General features: G+C 34.3%; 1 protein-coding gene across 2 annotated transcripts; it reads left to right on the top strand.

The window, feature by feature from the left end:
- Positions 1-8,191: 8,191 nt before the first annotated feature.
- On the top strand, positions 8,192-19,925 carry LOC112512112 (ARM REPEAT PROTEIN INTERACTING WITH ABF2). 2 transcript variants are annotated; one of them, XM_025117927.1, is made up of 19 exons: positions 8,192-8,497; positions 8,861-9,018; positions 9,888-10,060; positions 10,134-10,254; positions 10,335-10,409; positions 10,510-10,604; positions 11,219-11,294; positions 11,398-11,505; positions 12,974-13,102; positions 13,183-13,251; positions 13,434-13,493; positions 14,191-14,314; positions 14,567-14,706; positions 15,602-15,665; positions 15,756-15,835; positions 17,294-17,358; positions 17,919-18,036; positions 18,125-18,249; positions 19,605-19,925. In XM_025117927.1, the coding sequence occupies exons 1-19, from the start codon at positions 8,254-8,256 to the stop codon at positions 19,696-19,698; spliced, it is 2,118 nt and encodes a 705-aa protein (XP_024973695.1). In that variant the 5' UTR covers positions 8,192-8,253; the 3' UTR covers positions 19,699-19,925. The 2 variants fall into 2 exon arrangements, with proteins under 2 accessions (XP_024973695.1, XP_024973696.1); XM_025117928.1 differs by lacking the exon at positions 8,192-8,497 and adding an exon at positions 9,270-9,343 and having other exon boundaries at positions 8,932-9,018.
- The last annotated feature ends 295 nt before the right edge of the window (positions 19,926-20,220 follow it).

Below are 20,220 nucleotides of genomic sequence, written 5' to 3'. Positions count from 1 at the left end.
GAAGAAATAAAAATCCCCTTGTGGCCACGGAGGTTCAAATGCGGTGACTCCGGGCTATCTGCAAAGCAGGTGGTCGTCATGGGATTAGTCGGCTCGCATAGCGGGTTAGATATCCAGATTAATAATAATAAAAAAAAGATATAAAGTGTTAAACATTTAAGTATTCGGATAACCGGTTGAAGACTAATTTTAGATTTAAAAAAATTCATGTTAATAATCATGTCAACAAATAATACCGAGTTGAATACCACATCACTCGTCACATCAACACGATAACCGGTTAATGTTTCAACCGGTTACCCGAGTACTTAATTGTTTAAAACTTTACATCATAGATACCAAAATGAAAGTTTTGAAAGTACGTTACCCAAAATAAGAATCAAACTAAAATATGAAACTTTCTCATGCAATTTGTCTTTTAAAAAATCAGAGATTTTTAACATATTTTTTAAAATAAAGAAGTAAGGTGTTTGTTCTTTTTTTTACTTCAACAAATTTTTTTATGTTGTTTTCTAAAATAGATAAAATTAGAGAGAACTGTAAGTTTAGAAAGAAAAAAATAAGTACCGAGTGAAAAACAATTTTTTTATTCATTTTCATCAATGAAATTAAACTGGAGATGGATCCAGAAACTTTTTCATACCATAGCACCATATAAAACGGTTGCACTTTCTAAAACGAATACAGTTGCAGCTTTCACGAACATAACTTTTTTACCATAAGACGAAAGGATTTACGGTTGGCACGTGCGACCATATGCTCCTTAACTGGGTCCGTCAATAAATTGAACTATTATTGTTCATACCATTTAAAAATACATTTATTTTAACAGTATAAAAAATGTATAAATATCCAAAATAAAGAATCTACTAGAATTAAATGCAATTCTTTTAGAGATTTTAACTTTTCTTTCTCTTTTCTAGAGAAAACATAGATAATCTGTTGGTTCAAATATGAATAATCCATTAACCTTATATTCTTCCAATCTTATATTCCTGCAAGTAAAAATTATAGGACTTGTTTTAGACCCGGTAATCAGTCTCAGTCCCAAGCCAGTTTTTTTTATATTTTGTAGATCCTTTTACACAAAAATGTTATTTATTTATTTTTCGATTTTTAATATTTAGCATTGAAATACACTTTAAGTAATGAAATTTACTTGAATTTTTTAAAAATTAACTTGTATTTTAAATAATAATAATAACTTATAGAAAAAATAATTGAAAAAACCAGTTCTATATGTAACTAGTCTCGGTCCCAAACCAGATCCTAAAAAATCTAGAAAACTTGTAATCAATCTTGAACCATTAGACAATAACCAAATCCTACCAATCTCAATTGATCATAGAAAACCACAAGGATGGTGTCTAATTGGTTTAAGTTTTGGTTCCAAAAGTCAAAAGTGATTGGAGGTTACAGGTTCGAAAATCTCCTTGTAACCATGGAGGTTCAAATGCGATGACTTTGGAATACCCGTAAAACGGATGGTCGCTCTGAAATTAATCGGCTCGCATCACGAATTGGATATCTAGATTAATAAAAAGAATCGATCTTAGACCAAACCGGACCTAATTCGACGATCTCTAAGTGGAAACATGAATAGGGCCCATATGGGATGGATTCGATTGGTTATGGGTTTGTATTTTGGTAATGATGGTGGAACATAATATACAATAAAACCGAGATCCATTGGGCCATTTTGAGATTTAGTCACCTTTGATATCGGCCCAATCGGTTATTAGCCCAAGCCCAAATATAACTTGCTGTCTGGCTCCATGAAGACTGAAAAGGTAGTGGGCTTTTAAATTTTTTATTCAAATTTTATTTTATATTTTTATAATTTATTATATATTAAATAAATAATAGCTATCTTAAACATAAACTTTTCAGCATTTATCCAAATTTCTCTAATAAACTATATAAACCCTAAACAATGTTTATATTAAGAAACAATAGAGATATTTATGGAGGATTATCATGATTCATTTGAAATATATATTAGAAGGGTATTCGTGCAATGTATCGAGACATATCTCGATTTCAATGTCTTGTTTTATTATTTATTTATGTCGATATAATACGGTTTTATGTGGTTTTAAGAAAAACGGTGATGTTTTTATTTTCTAATAAAATATAAATTTTAAAATATCATAAAATTTTAAAAAGAATATATGAATATTAGTATCAAATTAACAATTTTAAAAGTTGTTGTTTTGTGAAATTTATGTGATTCAAAAATTTTATTATAGTTTAATTTTACGTAGCAAAATAATTTGATTTAGGTTTAATAATATATTTTTTTATAAAGATAATAATTAAGTATTATGTTACAACTTAATAATTATCCTAATTATATTTTAGATTTTTTATATTTAATATGATATGTTTATCTTATATTTGATTATGTTTATCTGCAGTTAGTTACACGAATTCAAATATGAAACTGTAATAAGTTGTATTTACACACAATTTACTTATAATCTTGAATTTTAAGTAATATGCATCAATAAACAGTACTTCATGCATAAAAAATAATTTTTAAGAGTTTTTATCAAATGTTTTATAATATATATATATATATATATATATATATTTGTGTGTGTGAGAGAGAGAAGATTACATTTTTCGTCCATGTCGCTTGCTAACGGATTCCATCCTTATGGTTTCAAAATTTTGATTTTCATCCCTATAGTTTGCAATTCATTTTTGTTTTCGTCCCTAAGATTAACACATTATTTTTAAGTATGGAAGACTAAAACACAAATGAATTGTAAACTATAGGAACGAAAAAAAAACAATAAATTATAAATCATACAGATGAAAAATTTAATTTCAAAACTATAAGGACAAAAATAAAAAAAATTCAACAAACTACAGGGACCAAAAATGTGTGTGCGTGTGTGTGTATATATTGTAGCCCTTTATCTTGTCAACATTTGCGACTTTGACCGTGAAACACCGAATAATTCCTTGCATGAATATGCAGAAGGTATATGGATAGTTTCGTAACTTTTACAAAAATAGGGCGTAGGCGGGTTTATATGTGAACATATGTGATACACCTATGAACTATATGTTCATATGTAAACCAGTTAATTGTTCAAATGTAAACTATTTAACTGATTCTTACATGAACCCACAAATTCATATATGAATCAGTTAATTAGTTCATTTGTAAATCGGAGGAGTTCATATGTGAATCAGTTAATTAGTTCATGTGTGAATCACAATGGTTCATATGTGAATCAATTAAAATAGTTCACATGTTAATTACACGAGTTTACATGACATTGGTTCATATATGAACTCATTTGCCGGCAATTTGTAAAAGTTACAAGATTATCATCTTTATTTTTCGCATAGCCGCAACTTTTGACAAGTCAAATCCATAATTATTGACCAGTAAAAGTTGCAATTATTAAACGGTCAAGGTTCGATTTTAACCGTATGAAGGGGTAAGATTACTTCTTTATTTATCAAATATTTATCACTTCTCAAAAATAACCTTTGGCTTATATATATATATGTATGTATGTATGTATGTATGTATGTATGTATGTATGTATAAAGGCTTCTTTTAAGAGCCTAACAATTTGTGGGAACTCTAAGGTTCATTTTAAGCTACTAAATTATATTAAATTATAACCATTGTATCTTTGAATTACAAAATTAAATAAAAGATATTGTGGGTATTTTAAAATTAACATCTCTACTCTCTCCTCATATTGAAAAGGTCACCTAAAAAAAAATTAAATCTAAACCTACCAAGTACTATAACATGTTGTGAACACCAAATATCAGAATACGTTGTGAATACCAAGTAACCTAACAAAACTACATCTAGACCTACCACTTGTGAACATGTTGTAAATATATCGTGATTCTATGAAATCTAGTATGTGAATACATTGTGAACAAAATCAATAATAAAATTTAAACACAAGTCAAACATCTAGATGAAGCTAGAACCAAAAATATATAGTATCACAATGTGAACCAATATCAAATATATTATTTCAATTAACTACGACAACCATGTGTTTATATTACACATTCTAAACACACCCCATACAACATCACCTAACAACCAAAAAGAAGTAAAGCCTCCAACCCATTTTCACATATCTATATTATCTTATAAAGCAAATTTAACAAAAGTCTTAAAGTCTTAAAATAATAAATGACCAAAATACCATTTATTTCACTTTTTCACCCCTTCCTCTCCTCACATACACTCACCCTCTCTTTTTTAAAATTATAATTTTAAATTTACACTTTATACCCATATAATTAGTTAATTAATTTACTTTACGTCATTTACTTTGAAATGTTTCATTTTAAACATTTATCAAATTAATATCTATAATCGTATATCAATTAAAACATGTTTAAAAAATACATTTTTATTTTAACAAGTTAAACCATTATAATCGTCTCGTTAATACATTCGAAATGAGTCCAATATTGAATAGTTTTTAACTTAATTATATTATTATATATTATATATATACTGTGAAAAAATATTTTTAATATTTACGATTTATACTTTTAGGGTGCGTTTGGTTTGCAGGAATGTTTCTGAGGGATTTGGATTCCCAGGAGGGATTTGGATTCCATGGGATTTGGGATTTGGATTGGATTTAAAATCCATTCATGTGTTTGGTTTGCAGGATTTGGATTGGATTTGAAATCCATTCCTTTATAAATCATGTTTGGTTTGTAAGATTTGGATTGTGATCTTTTTTTTTAATTATTTTAATCACCAAATCTCTTTCATTTTCTTAAACCTATCTATTTAACTAACAAATATTTTTCATCCAAAATACATATTTAATCGACAAACATGTTAATCCAAAATACATATTTAACAATCAAATTTTTTCATCCAAAATACGTATTTAACAATCAAATGAGAAGTTGCTACAGTGACAAAGCACGCCATATATAGCAAAAAGCTAGAATAAAGGCATTATGTGGTAGGGTTATTGGTTGGTGTAACCAATAAATCACATCCTATCAAAATAAACTACTTCAAAAATATGAAGGAAAGATTATATGATTCCCTAAAATGAGAACACTATAATTACCATCAAACTCATCAAAACCTTTTCTTCAGAAAGGAAAAAGGATGGTGGGTTTGTGGGTCTTCATAGATTTACTCTTGACTAGATACCAGGGCTCAAGATTCAGGTGGAAAAAACCAAAAAAAGGCTAAAGAATATGAGATGGGCAAGAGTAAGACATTAATCTATAAGGCTTGGTTCTTGTGTTCATGTCTCTTTTTGAATGCCTTTCTATGTATTTACATGTTAGAGACTCCACTGTCTTTTTTCCTTTTTCCAGATCTTAATAGCATTTAAGAGTCCAATGAATAAGAATTGCTTAGTTTGTCTGAAATCAGCAAGGTTTAGTTTGAATATTCTAGAGCTGGACACCCAAACAACTAAAAACTGGCTTGATAGATGGAAGTCCCCTAGATGTATTGCTGACCCTCTTGCATATATAACAAAATTATGGTAACCTCAAAATGCAGTCCAGAAAGAGATGTAATTTGATACAAGAACTAACTAGATAAAATTCATTAAACTCAGGCCCTAATAAGGCATGGCCTGGTAGCCTTCGACCTTCAGCCACCTCCTTCTGTCCTTCACATGTGGAAGAAATGTTCTCATGAAGTTCTGAATAAAGAAAATACCAAAGTAATCCCTTCTTGTTTGTTGTCTTCCATTCAAAACTTGGATGACCAAATCCTTCCCATTGGCCTTATGCAATCATGTGAAATCCCCCATCTCTGCCTTCTATAGTCACTCTACAACCACCCATACTGTTGAAACTTGATATGGTACTTATTTTTTCTATCAATCTGTCCCGCTTTATAATTCAAGGATGTAGTCCCCTTCTATAGTCACTCTAAATAAATGTTACTAGTATTTTTTTAAAACTGAGCACAAATTTTCGAATGGGTTTTGAGGGAATATAGGCTTTTTAAAATAACCAAAAATGAAAACCTAAGGAGTTATATAAGAAAATTGAATATATTGGTTTACGAGTTGGCATAAATATAACAAATTATATAATTACCCTTTTTATGTTTATTGAATAAATAAAACTGATAAATCAAATAAGTAGATAAGAATCGATCTCAAGGATCTCACAATTTCGAAAGTTTTCAAATGATTAAGCTCATAATATATATATATATATATATATGTGTGTGTGTGTGTGTGTGTGTGTGTGTGTGTGTGTGTGGTTTGATATTAAAAGTGATCAAGGGTCCAGATCGATTTTTACGCTTCTGATATTGACTCTCCTCCACCTATGTATATATAAGGTTGGGTTTCAGTGAGAAATATAGTTAAAGTGAGAAACGTAAAAAATGATCTCCACCCTTTCGTGCACATTAGTACGAGATGCACCAGATCAATCCCCGTATCAAGCGTGATTCATGGATGAATGTGAGATTAAAGTTGATATGGTCCAGATTCCTTGTTACGCTTCTCACACGATCCTACGTCTCTATATATCAATCTCCAACAGATTACCTATTTTAGAACGTAAAGACAAAAAGACTGTATTTTAGAAGGAAAAAAAAACATTGTCATTCACCAAATTGTGCACAATCGCTTTTGCACGCATGTTAGCAATGTATAAGTGATATCGTATGTACCAAGAGCGTAAGTTAAAAAACCAGACACTGAGTTTATCTGGTATTTATTTATAAAAGTATGCGAAATTTTCATACAAGTTGAATAATTCGTTTTGATCAAAACTTATATTTTAACTGCCTATTGTTCTAATAAAATATTAATAGATTATAACTTTTTTGGGATAAAATTTAAACATAATTTTGAACTCCTTTGACCTATTTCATTTCTAAAAGGATTTTGTAGATTTGAAAATATAAATCAAATCTATGAGAAACTTTTATGCATATTTATCTACTTTTAATTACTCTATTTAGCTATTTTTTATTATTATTATGATTGAAACTAAATGTATATAAATGTTCACAGATGAATGCAGATTAAAGGAACGTTTACTAAATGCTTACATTATAACTTCAAATCCAACTTAAAGCAACAATGAAAGTTATTGGTAACCTACAACTTGAGACTTATAAGAGCTCACGAAACCCATTTTCTATCAATGTGAGACGAGTTGTTACAAACTATCCCACTTAAACTTCCGACGTTCTTGTCAGGCGTGCCTAGAATCTTCTAGATTGTAACCAACAATGTGAGATTCGCCTAAGATGTCACAACCCAATAATTTTAAATCCAACTTAAAACTATGGTGGAAGTCATTGATAGCCCACAACTTGAGGCGTATAAGAAAACTCATAAATCTCATTTTCTATCCATGTGGAAAGAGTTGTTATAGGTGATGACTCTTATCCGGTTAGTACTTACCGTATAAAGTGTTATGTACATTGCCATTTTAATCAGGATCTTACCCGATAAAGTAAGTGAGAGTGCTGACTCTTACCAATTAATACTTACCCAGTAATAGCCCCTAAAACAATTGAAATTAGTTGAAGTTAAGTAAAAAAGTCAACATATCCAAATAATGAAAAACGTTCTCACCATTCTGATTATAATATTAAGGGCTGTTTAGTAAAGAACGATGAATGATAGTAAAAATGATAWAAAACGGATTTCTATTTCTCGTATTTAACATGAAAAAAAAATTGGATTAAAAAAAATCCATTACATTTATGTAAAACAAAACTAAGGGACTTTTTATCAAATGTTTATTCGGGTAAGCGTTTATCAAGTTACATTACCTCACCGGATTATTATGGTAAAGACTAAGAATCTTATCCAATAAGAGCGAGATAAAGACCAAAAGTCTTACCCGGTAAGTGAAAGCGATAATTTTTACCACGGTAAACACTTATCGGATAAATTATTGCATGCGATATCGTTTTCGTAGACTATAATCTTATCCGATAAGTAAATAATAATGTTAAATTTGATTGATAAACACATAACGAATAAATATTTGATAATCGACCCTAAACCATTGTGAAGGGAGTTTTCTTTTAATCAAAATCGTCATATGAAATACTTGTTAAAAGGGATTTTAATTTGTTTTTAGAAAGACAATCACTTCTTGTTTTCCTGCTGCGAAACCGACACAAGCACCCCCTACCTTCATATAAAAAACTTTCCCGGAATTGCCCCTCCCCCCACTCTCTCGCCTCTCATCATCATTCCGCTTTTTTCCCCTCTTCTCTCTCGTCCCCCCCTCCTCATGGAGAACCAGAAACGCCATGAACAACCTACGAACTCCGTGAGAAGAAGCTTGAAGAGGAAGCTTGAGGACGAATTCATAGTAGATCGGAAGATCACCTCATCTGATGACGCGGCTCAACAAGATCTAGTATCTGAAGTTCGTGCTCAGGTCGAAATCCTCGACTCTACTTTTTCATCGGCCGAAGCAGATCGTGCGCTAGTCAAACGCTCTATCCATATCCTCTCGGAGCTTGCCAAGAACGGTGTGAATTTGCCTTTATTTTTTTTTTCACTTGTTTCAATTTCACGTTTCGCCGTACATATCTTTCTGTTTTCGAAGTCGCGAAATAGCGTTTCTGTGGTGTTCAATTTTTTACTAGGAGTTGTTGATTTGTGTTTATGCGGCAGTGAAAGTGAAATTGATTTTTTTGCAGCATCCGCCTGTAGCTCTTGTTTAGTTTTTATAATTGAACAACATTGATTTTGTAGTTAGCGGTTAAATTCATCTTTTGAGTGAGCAATTGTGGATGATTATGTTAATGCGGCCACGAATTCCTATGAATATTCTCTATACGTGTTTGTGTTTTGGCTAGAGTTTTGATATGCTTATTTTTGTATGATTGAAGAGGATATTGTGAATTTGATTGTTGAATCGGGGGCCGTTCCTGCGCTAGTACGACATCTTCAAGCGCCACAGTCGAAAGAAGTCCTTGAAGGACCAAGGCCTTATGAGCATGAAGTAGAGAAGGGAAGCGCTTTTACACTTGGACTTCTTGCTATAAAGGTAATTGTTAGTTGTGTTTAGCTGGACTACTTGATTGTTCTATAACCTGGATTATTGAAGAGGTGCACATTTAAACTCCTCTCTTTCGAACATGTAACCCAATAACATGGTGGTGTTCAGTTCTGTAAGTTTGTTACCTAAGCATTTTCTTGTTAATTTGTTTATCGATAAGGTAGAGTTACCAGAAAAAGCTACAGAAACATCCAATTGTCTTTTTTTCACACACTCTTAATGTCTTTTTTGGAACACAGTACAATTGCGTAATGGGAGTATGAAGTTAGGCATTTCAAGCTTTTATATAAGCTCTATGGTTCCACAATTATCGGTACCCTAACTTACCCATGATGTATGAACTTGCAGATTTCTTATTTGCTATTAGAAGAACTAATTTCCAACAAATGATGGTTCAACTTGCTATTCAGAGAAACCAATATTGAAATAAGATATTCTAAAACATAATGTCTGTAGTGGAGATTAAATTGTTTTCCGTGATTGTCTAGTTCTTCTCCTGAAGACTGTTAGTCACCATGATTCCATGTACTCAGTTACAATTGATTGAAGTGGTTTGGGGCCACAATGCTCTATTACAATTACGTTTTCTTATCAAATTGTAACTGTTGTATAGGGATAATCTTTTAGGCTACGAGGCTGATATAACTGTCAATACCGAGTAAATTATTTTATCCGTATAAGTTTTCCTTTTTACTAGATTTTTGAAGATATTTCTTTCTTGAATATGTATTCCTTCATTTCTTCACTTCTATTTTCTGTCTAATTGCTATTTAAATGCGGAAAGTATTTATGTACATTTTATTTGAAGAACATTATATACCTTCACTGAAGCACTGCTGGTCGTTTCTGTTTGACAGCCAGAGCATCAACAACTCATTGTCGCTGCTGGAGCCCTTCCTCATCTTGTTGCTCTGCTTAAGCGGCATAGGGATGGCCAGAACTCTCGGGCAGTCAATGGTGTTATAAGGAGAGCAGCAGATGCAATCACAAACCTTGCTCATGAGAATAGCAGCATCAAAACCCGTGTTAGGTTAGTGTGCTTGCACTCTTTACCATTACGTTTCAGTATTTCAGTTTGTTTGACATTCCATTTTCATGTTCAGGGTTGAAGGTGGAATCCCACCTCTTGTTGAATTGCTTGAATTCACTGATGCAAAGGTGCAGAGAGCAGCTGCAGGTGCCTTGCGTACCCTCGCATTCAAAAATGATGAAAACAAAACTCAGGTTGATACATATCTGGACTACTAGAACGTGTTTTCTGGACCAATGGCCAAGTTTTCTAATACCGTCCCCCATATCTGCAGATAGTGGACTGTAATGCTTTGCCCACTCTTATCCTAATGCTCCGGTCTGAAGATGCTGCAATACACTATGAAGCAGTTAGTTCTTGTTCCATTTCATGAATGATTTGAATCTCACTCTTCCATGCAGCTCATAAGATTGCTTGTAGCTAGGAATGATTTCTGAATGGTATCTCAGGTTGGTGTGATCGGGAATCTTGTCCACTCATCCCCTAATATAAAGAAGGAAGTTCTTCTTGCTGGAGCGTTGCAACCTGTAATTGAGTTGCTAAGGTAGTATGAAGTGGCATTATTGTCACCAGGGTTTCCACCCCTATACATAGCAGCTTTTATTTGATGCTGACTGTTGATCAAGTATTCTTCTACGCAATTACATCAATAAATGGATCTTTTAAACCAACTATAACTCAATTTGACTAACGCTAACGTTACCAGTTTTAGCCTTTTTTGGAATAATGCAAACTATTTATGGAATACAAAATTCCTTGATGTGCACACGAATCATTACATGAGCGAATTCAAGATTACAACTTCTGTCTATGCCTAAAAGTATCCGAATGGGACTCTGTCTACTCATATAATCTTCCTTCAAAAATTAAACAAACGTGGCTTATTTAGATGAGTAGATGGCACTCTTAAGCTGATCTAAATGAACCTGTTTGCCTTTGATTTGAACTATATTGGTTGAAATGTTCAACTTTAAGAAGCTGCATTTTTATTGTTGGATTTGAAAAGAAGTACTACTATTCTTAAATGCAAAGAGAAGATTTGAATAGTTTACCCTTTTAACAAATGCATGAGGTAAAGTTTTGGTTGCTCCGTTATAATCTCACTTCTTATACTCTCCGGGTCGTCAGTCTTCTTTAACCCTCGTATTTTATTAACAGCTCAACCTGTTCAGAGAGCCAAAGGGAAGCTGCCTTATTGCTTGGACAGTTTGCTGCTGCCGATACAGACTGCAAGGTGATCGAAATGTTAAAATTCAATTACTATCGTGTTCTCATTTCTCAACTTGTCTTCAAATGTGGACTACCAACTTTAACGACAAAATCAATTCTTTTGGTAGGTTCACATAGTCCAAAGAGGTGCCGTTGGTCCACTAATTGAGATGTTGCAGTCTCCAGATGCTCAGCTAAGGGAGATGTCAGCTTTTGCCCTTGGAAGGTTGGCACAGGTAGTCAATCTTTTAGTTATTTATATGTTTGTTCATGATATAGGTTTGTGGCTCTAGCACACCTCTTTAATTTATTAATACTATACTATTTATATTCGTAGGGTTTACTTTCCACGTCTTTTTGTGCTTTTTCCCTCCCGAAAGTACTTACACGTTAAGTGTTTCTGCCTGAACCTTGTTTGGATACATATGGATATGTATGACATGGTACTAGGCTACATGACTGCAGCTGGCTGCCCTCATGAAAAACCATGCAAAGTTCTCACAAGCATCTAGGGATATTTAGAGGAAATCCGATGCATACAAGTGTACGCTGATGAGATTTGCATGCTGCCACTTTTAGATTTCTTTTATTATCAGTTGCAAGCATTTCCATGTTCACATGCCTATGGTTAGGTAATTTTGATCTGCTGTAGGGTTTATTTTATATCTGTGAGTTGATGACTTCGCCATATCCTTGGGGGCCGTTACATCAAGCCGAGTTAAATGGAAAGTTTTAATGATGGGTAATCATAAGTATGATTGCCAAAATAAGATATAACTTTCCGCAGTAAAAAGATCTTTTTTGGGAATATATTTATTGTTCGGTGTTCATGGAAGGATCTTTATGATTATTTGTTCTAGTCAAAATCATCGTAGTGTTACTTGTGGGATGTTCCAAAGTTGGCATTGTCTGTGACAGAGTGGGTGAATGAGGGTTCTTAACAGTTGGATTCAAGATGAACGTTTCGAAATTTGTCAACTGTGATGGGTAATGGTGAGCGAGGTTGTTATCAGATGTACTCAAATTGATGGTTTTCCATGCTGTACTTCTTGTTTGTAAATCCCCAATTGGAGGTTAGGCATGATCGGCAAGATCTGGGATGGGAAGGTCATGGTTGAAATTCATTGATCTCTAACAAAATTATCCTGTGAAGATAATGAAAGAATGAATGTGCATGGAAGGAACCTTGAGAGCTCGGAGAGTTCTGTTAGTACAAGTTACATGTGATAAGGATCTCAAACTCACATCATGGATTGAGTGTGTGAGCTTTTTCAGAAAAGCTCACCATCTCCTCTAAGATGTTCGATATTTCTCTGAAACAAAAGTGCATGATATCCAGCAAAATGTAAATAGCCGGTAACAATTACGATAAGAATCCAGGTGCATAAGGTTACTCGAAAGTAAATTATTTATATCGTGTGTTACGTCTTCCTTACCTTTTCGTATGTTTCCAATGCACCTACTTGTTACTTTTTCATTCTTTCTTGCTTCTATCACAATATGTTAGTCTTTATTCTTGTTGGGTAGAGGTCAGTCGGTCACCCCCAGGCCTCATACCCTAAGTGGGATTTACTGGGTCTGTTTGGTTTGGTTTGGTTTTATTGCTTGTGCTTTCTGTCTGTAGTTGGTCTTTCTTTAACATGGATTCCATCATATGCTTATGATTTTTGTTTTTCGGCTGGCCGAATGTTCCTCATCTACCAGGATACTCACAACCAAGCTGGTATTGCACATGGTGGTGGTATACTTCCATTATTGAAACTTCTTGATTCTAGAAATGGTTCGCTACAACACAATGCTGCATTTGCCCTGTACGGTCTTGCTGATAATGAGGTAATAACAATGGTGTAATCATGATTCCTATTCTATGTCTATGCCAATATGCCATAACTTTAAGGGAAATCGTTTTCTAGGATAATGTTGCCGATCTTATAAGGGTTGGTGGGGTCCAAAAACTGCAGGATGGTGAATTTATCGTCCAAGTAAGTAGTCCTATTTTCGCTAATGCCTCTCTTAAAGACCGTTTAGTCTTTTGAATTCTTGCATATAAACCTATTCTTGCCGTTCTTGCGTTGATTTTCTTATTTATGTCAAAAGATAGCGCCGTGACTGGTTTGGGTGGAGACTCGTTTGACATGGTTGGCTTTATAATTTGGTTTTGCAGCCAACTCGGGACTGTGTAGCAAAGACATTGAAAAGGCTAGAGGAGAAGATTCATGGACGGGTAATCATCGCACTTTCACCTTCATCTTATTATCCTTATCATATATCTGCAGTTACAAGAATATTGTTTATAGAGGATGCTTCTTGGAGGTGCTGGTATTAATAAATAAAATTTCTTCCAATCTTGTTCATTGTGTTATTTGAAGGCAATTACAATCCTAAATGGCTATTAGAGCATCTCTGACAGCTCCTCCAAAATGGAGAAAATTGAGATTTTGTAGTTTTTAGGCTCTTTTTTGCTCCAACAGCTTCTCCAAAATGGAGAAAGGGAAGAGGGAAAATTTATACTTAGTTGGAGAATCCTCCAAAACTAAATGGAGGAAGAGAGAGATAACTTTTTTATTCTTCCCAAGAGAAAACTCCCTAACCTACCATCAAAATGAAATGGAGGAAAAGAGAGAACTTCTGTACTATTGAGTATCTTAATAATCTAATTAATGATGGAATCTCTGAAATGAAGAAACTGTTGGAGTTAAATATTTTTTAATTTTGACTTATTACTTCTCCGTTTTGGAAATATTATGGAGAGACTGTTGGAGATGTTCTTAGGCCCCAAATGATCCTCGCAAGGTTATAGATGATTATGACTTGTGAGTGGTAGGGCAAGTGGAAATTCTATCGTCAACCAACCAAGCTTCATAAACCATTTTTTGATCCCATTTTGCATTGTTTATATCTTGTGACGCAACTCCTACCAGGTATTGAGTCATTTGTTGTACCTAATGCGAATTGCTGAGAGATCTGTTCAGAGAAGAGTTGCCTTGGCTCTTGCGCATCTTTGTTCACCTGATGACCAGAAAACCATATTTGTCGATGGCAATGGTAAATTGTGTATGCCAATTATAATTACTTTTGTTATGGTTAACTAGTGACTTGTTAATCTTACTTAGAAACCTCCATTTTCAAAATAATTATCCATATATATATATATATATTTTAGTTTGTCATTTAGTTGATTAAAAAGTGTAATAATTACACATTTCTAAGATTATGTGCCTTTTTCATTGTGGACATTTATTTTTGGGACGGAGGAGTATTTTACTTTTTTGGTTCAATATCTTATGGAAATTGCAGGACTAGGTATACTCTTGGAGCTTTTGGAATCAACCAATTTGAAGCATCAACGAGATAGTTGTGTGGCCTTGTGCAAGTTGGCTGAAAAAGCTAGCTCACTTTCTCCTGTTGATGCTGGACCACCATCTCCGATATCTCAGGTCTCATTGTCTTTTGGGTTTTGTTATTGTAATATCTTCAAGGGTTCTCTTGGTTTCATCTGGACACATCTTATATGGAACTGAAGTTTCAAACTTTTGTTTCATATTGGAAGTCCAAAACCAAACCAAAACAGTAGTAGATGAAACTTCATTTTTGTTCAGCCTAGTTTATGACAGTATGATTTGAATATCAGGCCCGGTTGGTTTGTTGGGATTTGGAATTGGATTCCATTTTAATCCTGCACTTGGTTTAAAGGAAAGTCCGGAATTGAAATTCCGGGATTTAAATGAAATCATTAAACATTGGATTTAGAAAGGTCATCGGAGTAGTTGGTATTTGACAGGATTTCATGGATTTGTTTGTAATAATGTTCTAACATGTGTTAAAAAACTTCAGTTTGGTAATAATCAATTAATAAAATGTAACTTAATTATTTTTACAATTATTTATAATTTGTTCTTATAAATCATCTATAAAGGATGGAATTCAATTCCATTCCATTCCAAATCCTACAAACCAAACACATCAAAGATTCCAAATACTTACCAAAGGGCCTCCTTCGGCCTAGCGGTATCGTAGGCCTTGGCCTTTCACTAGGTCAAGGGTTCAAACCTCACCAACGGTGAGAAGTGAGTTTATTTGTTGCATTTGCCGTATATAAATATTATATACTCCAAAAAAAAAAGATTCCAAATACTTCCACGAAATCCAAATCCCTCGAAAACATTTCATTAATCCAAATGGGTGCTTAGAGATTTTGGGTGAAGATTTACTTGGTCTGTCTCCGAATGATATGTTTTGGGCTTAAAATGTTCCAAGTTGAAAATTAGGGGTGAATTTTTACTTGTCTTGTGCTTTAAGATATGTTGATTTATGTGATACTTTCTGTTGCAGGTATATTTGGGTGAGCAGTATGTGAACAACCCTACATTATCCGACGTAACCTTCCTAATTGAAGGTGGAAACTTTTTTCTTGCTGAAAAAAGATCTATTTTGTCTTTTAGTGTATTTTTTTGTTTATCCTGACATTTTATGTATCTGCTATCAGGCAAACGCTTCTATGCTCACAGGATTTGTCTCCTTGCTTCTTCCGATGCTTTTCGGGCGATGTTTGATGGGGGATACAGGGTATGTAACATTAGACTATATGTTTACTTCTCTTTTTCGCTCCAACTAGAGTTAGGGATCCACAATCACCGACCAACCCAACCCAAAACCACCCAAAGCCTAATCCAGTTTTCAACCTGTAGGTATTGGGTGAGGCACTCACCTGAACCCAACCAACCCAACCCCTCTTATGTTATAGGCATCTTCTACTGTACATGTTATTATCGCTACCTAGGGGTGTAAACGAGCTGAGTTGAGTAGTAGGCTAATCGAGCTGGGCTCCAAAAATTAATATCAGGCTCGAGCTTGAATAACTTTTTGAATGCAGGGCTCGAACTCGAGCTTATTTTTTAAATTATCGAGCTTGAGCATGATGTTCGTTTATGGGTTCAAACTTGCTATCGATTAACTCGTTTATCAACTTAAGATCTATAATTTTTTATATTTTTGTTGTATGATTAATGAATATAATGAACATGTTTGGCTCGAAAAAGTGTGCTCGAATGGCTTGGCTCAACTCAAAAAATTTAATTGAGTTTTCGAACGAGCCGAGTCGAACATTAGTGTTATAAAGCTTGGCTCGTTAAGTTAAACAAGTTCTATTTTGTGTTCGAGATCAACTCGAACTCGAGAATTATTACGCTCGAGCTTGAGAAAAACGAGTTCGAGCTCGAGTAGCTCGTTAAAAGCTCGAATTGTTTACACCACTAGCATTGCCTTCGATAAATGTGGCTGTGGGAGACAATTGTTTAGGTCTTTCCGTAAGTGTATATCATGATTCCACCGGTAATTTTACTTTCTATTTGCAAGAATCTTCAACTTTCTTCTTGATGATGGTCTTGCTTTCTCTTTGTTCCCCATATAGCATAAAAGGTCAATTAACCGATAGTGGTGACTAGGGGTTGTTTGTTTACCTCTTAATAGTTCCATTAAGAGGCAACATCTGAATCGTTAAAAGGTGAATCTTGTTTGGTAAAAAAAGTCTGCCTCATTTGGGTTGGCTTATGCTATAAATATTTTTTAACGGGTTACTTCAAACTGCACTAGTTGGGTTGGATTGTGCGACTGCCTTCAAACCGGCCAACCCAACCCGTGGACAACCCTAGGGCTTGTTAGCAGCTTAATGAGCTTAATGAGACTCGCAACTTATTCGGTCAGCTATACATGACTGTTTGGTAGTGGCTTAATGATATAGAAAATGACTTATTTAGTAAGCTTCTAGGGGAGAGTTTAATGTAGAAAGCCAAGTTTTTTCTAGACTTGCCCCTCCCAATTAAAAAACATGCTTCTTCCATTTACTAAAAACCCTTCCCAAACAAAAACTTTCCCAATCTATACAGATAGATTAATCCACGCGAACAACTTTATCTATACAGGACTTAACGGAAAACCAACCAAACAGCCCCTTACTGTTAGTGGACTCTTTTTCCCTTTCAAATATTCTATCATCGTGATAATTGCTTTTTCTTCTCTTTATAGGAGAAAGATGCTAAAGACATAGAAATTCCAAATATTAGATGGGATGTCTTTGAGTTGATGATGAGGTACGGTAGTCTACACTTTTCCTATTGGTATCTGAAGGAAAATATGTGTGCAATTGATATAATGGGTAGGAAAATCGGTGAGAATGGAAGTTATAGTGAGAAGGGTAAGAAAGGGATCTTCACCCCTGGATCAATCCTAATTGAAGAAATACACTAATGCAGTGCACCAAGATGCACTGAATCAATTCTTATGATAAGCATGATTCATGGGTGGGGGTCAGATTAAAAGTGATCAATGGTCCAGATTCCTTCTTACGCTGCTCACGTCATAACTTCCATTCTCACACAATCCTTCCTCTTGTATAATGGGTTGATTCCGGTGAGAATGAAAGTTATGGTGGAAAGGGTAAGAATGGACTCCACCCTTGGATCAATCCTAATTGAAGATCAACACTAATGCGGTGGACCGCGATGCACCGGATCATTTCCTATGATAAGCGCAATTCATGGGGTGGGGTGAGATTAAAAGTGATCAACGGTGCAGATCTCTTCTTACGCATCTCACCTCAATTCCTATTCTCACACGATCCTTCATCTTGATATAATATCTTCTTATACAGATACATATATACTGGGTCAGTAGATGTCAATCTGGAAATAGCCCAGGATCTTCTTAGAGCTGCTGATCAATATCTCCTCGAGGGGCTGAAACGTCTTTGTGAGTACACCATCGCACAGGTGAGTTGAATTTTTTTTTTCCTGCTTTGAATCGAAGATCGGTTTGTGGGTTAGCCTGTGATGAAACATGTTTACCGTTATTTATTAGGATATACTTGTCGACAATGTATCACTTATGTATGACTTATCCGAGGCATTCAATGCGGTCTCACTAAGGAATGCGTGCATCTTATTTGTGCTGGAGAACTTCGACAAATTAAACACAGAAGCATGGTATGTATTACACTCGTAACTAGCTCTTCGAAGCGCAAGTTGCAACAAAGTTTGGTTTAGTTCCTAGTTAATGTAGCGAAGCTTTATTTTTCTCAATCGATGTTACGAAGTTTCAAAATTTTCTATTTTGTACCCATTTTGACCTTTGTTACTTGTTGATTGTAACATTCGATGACGTGAATACCCGTTTACGAAAAAGTTACTGTAAGTGCGCGAAATACTTGACGTTCACGCCATCAAATGTTACGTTAAATAGGAACTTATTTAAAACTTTGTTACATCGATTGAGAAAAAAATAATTTGTTACCCTAAATAGGAATTAAGACACATTTTGTTGAATTTTTGCCCCTTTTCAAAATCCATCTTTGCATTCATCTCTTCCGTACACATTTCGCAAGTTGGTGTCTTCATGGAATCAACTGCTCTACTTTTGTGGTAGAGGTCAAGTCTGCATATATTTTACCCCTCCCACACCTTTAGGTGTGATGTACTGGGATCGTTTGGTTGAAAATCAGACTCGTGATCAATTAGTTACAAATTTCATAAACCACGTTTGTTATGGAAACAACCGTTCTACTCTTGAGGTAGAGGTCGGATTTGTGTACAACTTACCCCTCCCAACCACACCTTCAGGTGTGATATACTGGGATCGTTTGGTTTTGTAATGCAAGCTGAAAATGGCTTCAATGTGGTTCAAAGCATAGTCATGATTGATTTATTACAAATTTTATAAGCCAAGGTCTTATGAAAACAACTGCATACATTTTACCCCTCCTGTACCCCCCCTTTCGGGTGTGATATGTTGTGTTTATTTGGTTTTTGTACTGCAAGTTGAGAATACCTTCAATGTGGGTTCAAATAGACTCGTGATCAATTAGTTACAAGTTTCATAAGCCAAGTCCTTTATGGAAACAACAGTTCTACTCTTAAGGGTAGAAGTCAGATTTGCGTACATTTTACCCCTCCTGTACCCCACCTACGGGTGTAGAGCATCTCAACATTCATCATATTACTAAAATATTCTATAAATTTATCATCCCAATAAACTTTTTAAAAGAATTTATACAAAATAATAATAATTCGATTTCATTGGTGGGAATGAATAAAAATTGATTTCTCTCTTCACACATCAAGTTTTAGATAATTCTTTAAACTTGGAGCTTTCTCTAGTTTAAAGAACAATATAGAGAATCTGTTGGAGCAAAATAGAGAAGAAAAGTCTTACTTTCTCTATTTTGAAGAATCTGTTGGAGATGTTTTGATATAGTAGGTTCATTCGGTTTCGTACTGTAGAGTTAATGAGAAAAATGGCGTCCATGTGGTTCAAAGTAGATTTCACTAATTATGAAATACAGGTACGGGAGTTTGATCCAACGTGTTTTACCGGAGATGCGTAATTACTTTGTGAGGACACTTGCAAGGCCTGTGGAAGCTGACATGCGGCAATAGGAATGATCCGGGGTTCATTTTTTTGATCAATTGATTTAACCAAGAAAAAAAAAAAACAAAAAATATATATATGGTAGGATATTCCCTGATGATGCAATGGCCTTCTCCTCCTTTGATCGACATTTTGGCAGCAGTTGTAAATCAGAAAAGTAACCATGCTTGTGCCAAATGTTAACATGCATGAACTCTACTAAACTCTCAGGTTATCCTATACTCTCTTCTGTATCATTCCTTGTTTCCCCAGTTTTTAGGTGCAGTAGTTGTGAAATTGACCAAAATAGTCTACCTTTTTCAACCAAATTCACTTTTTAGCATTATATTCCTATTTTAGCCGGAGTTATTTGCGATGGCAATGGGGCCGGGGATATCGGGGATCGCAATCTCCATCCCCATCCCCGTCGGGCATCTACAAAATTTAATCTTCTCTATATATCTTTATAAATGTTGACTACTTGTTTAAGTGATGTATCATTTAAAACTTCAGTTAACCAAATGTCAGGTTGCATTTGACTAGTTCAAAAA

The sequence above is a fragment of the Cynara cardunculus genome (assembly GCF_001531365.2).
Source record: "Cynara cardunculus var. scolymus isolate 2C chromosome LG 5, CcrdV1, whole genome shotgun sequence".
In the NCBI taxonomy this organism is placed as follows: Eukaryota; Viridiplantae; Streptophyta; class Magnoliopsida; order Asterales; family Asteraceae; genus Cynara; species Cynara cardunculus.
This window is presented reverse-complemented; position numbering and strand designations above follow the sequence as displayed.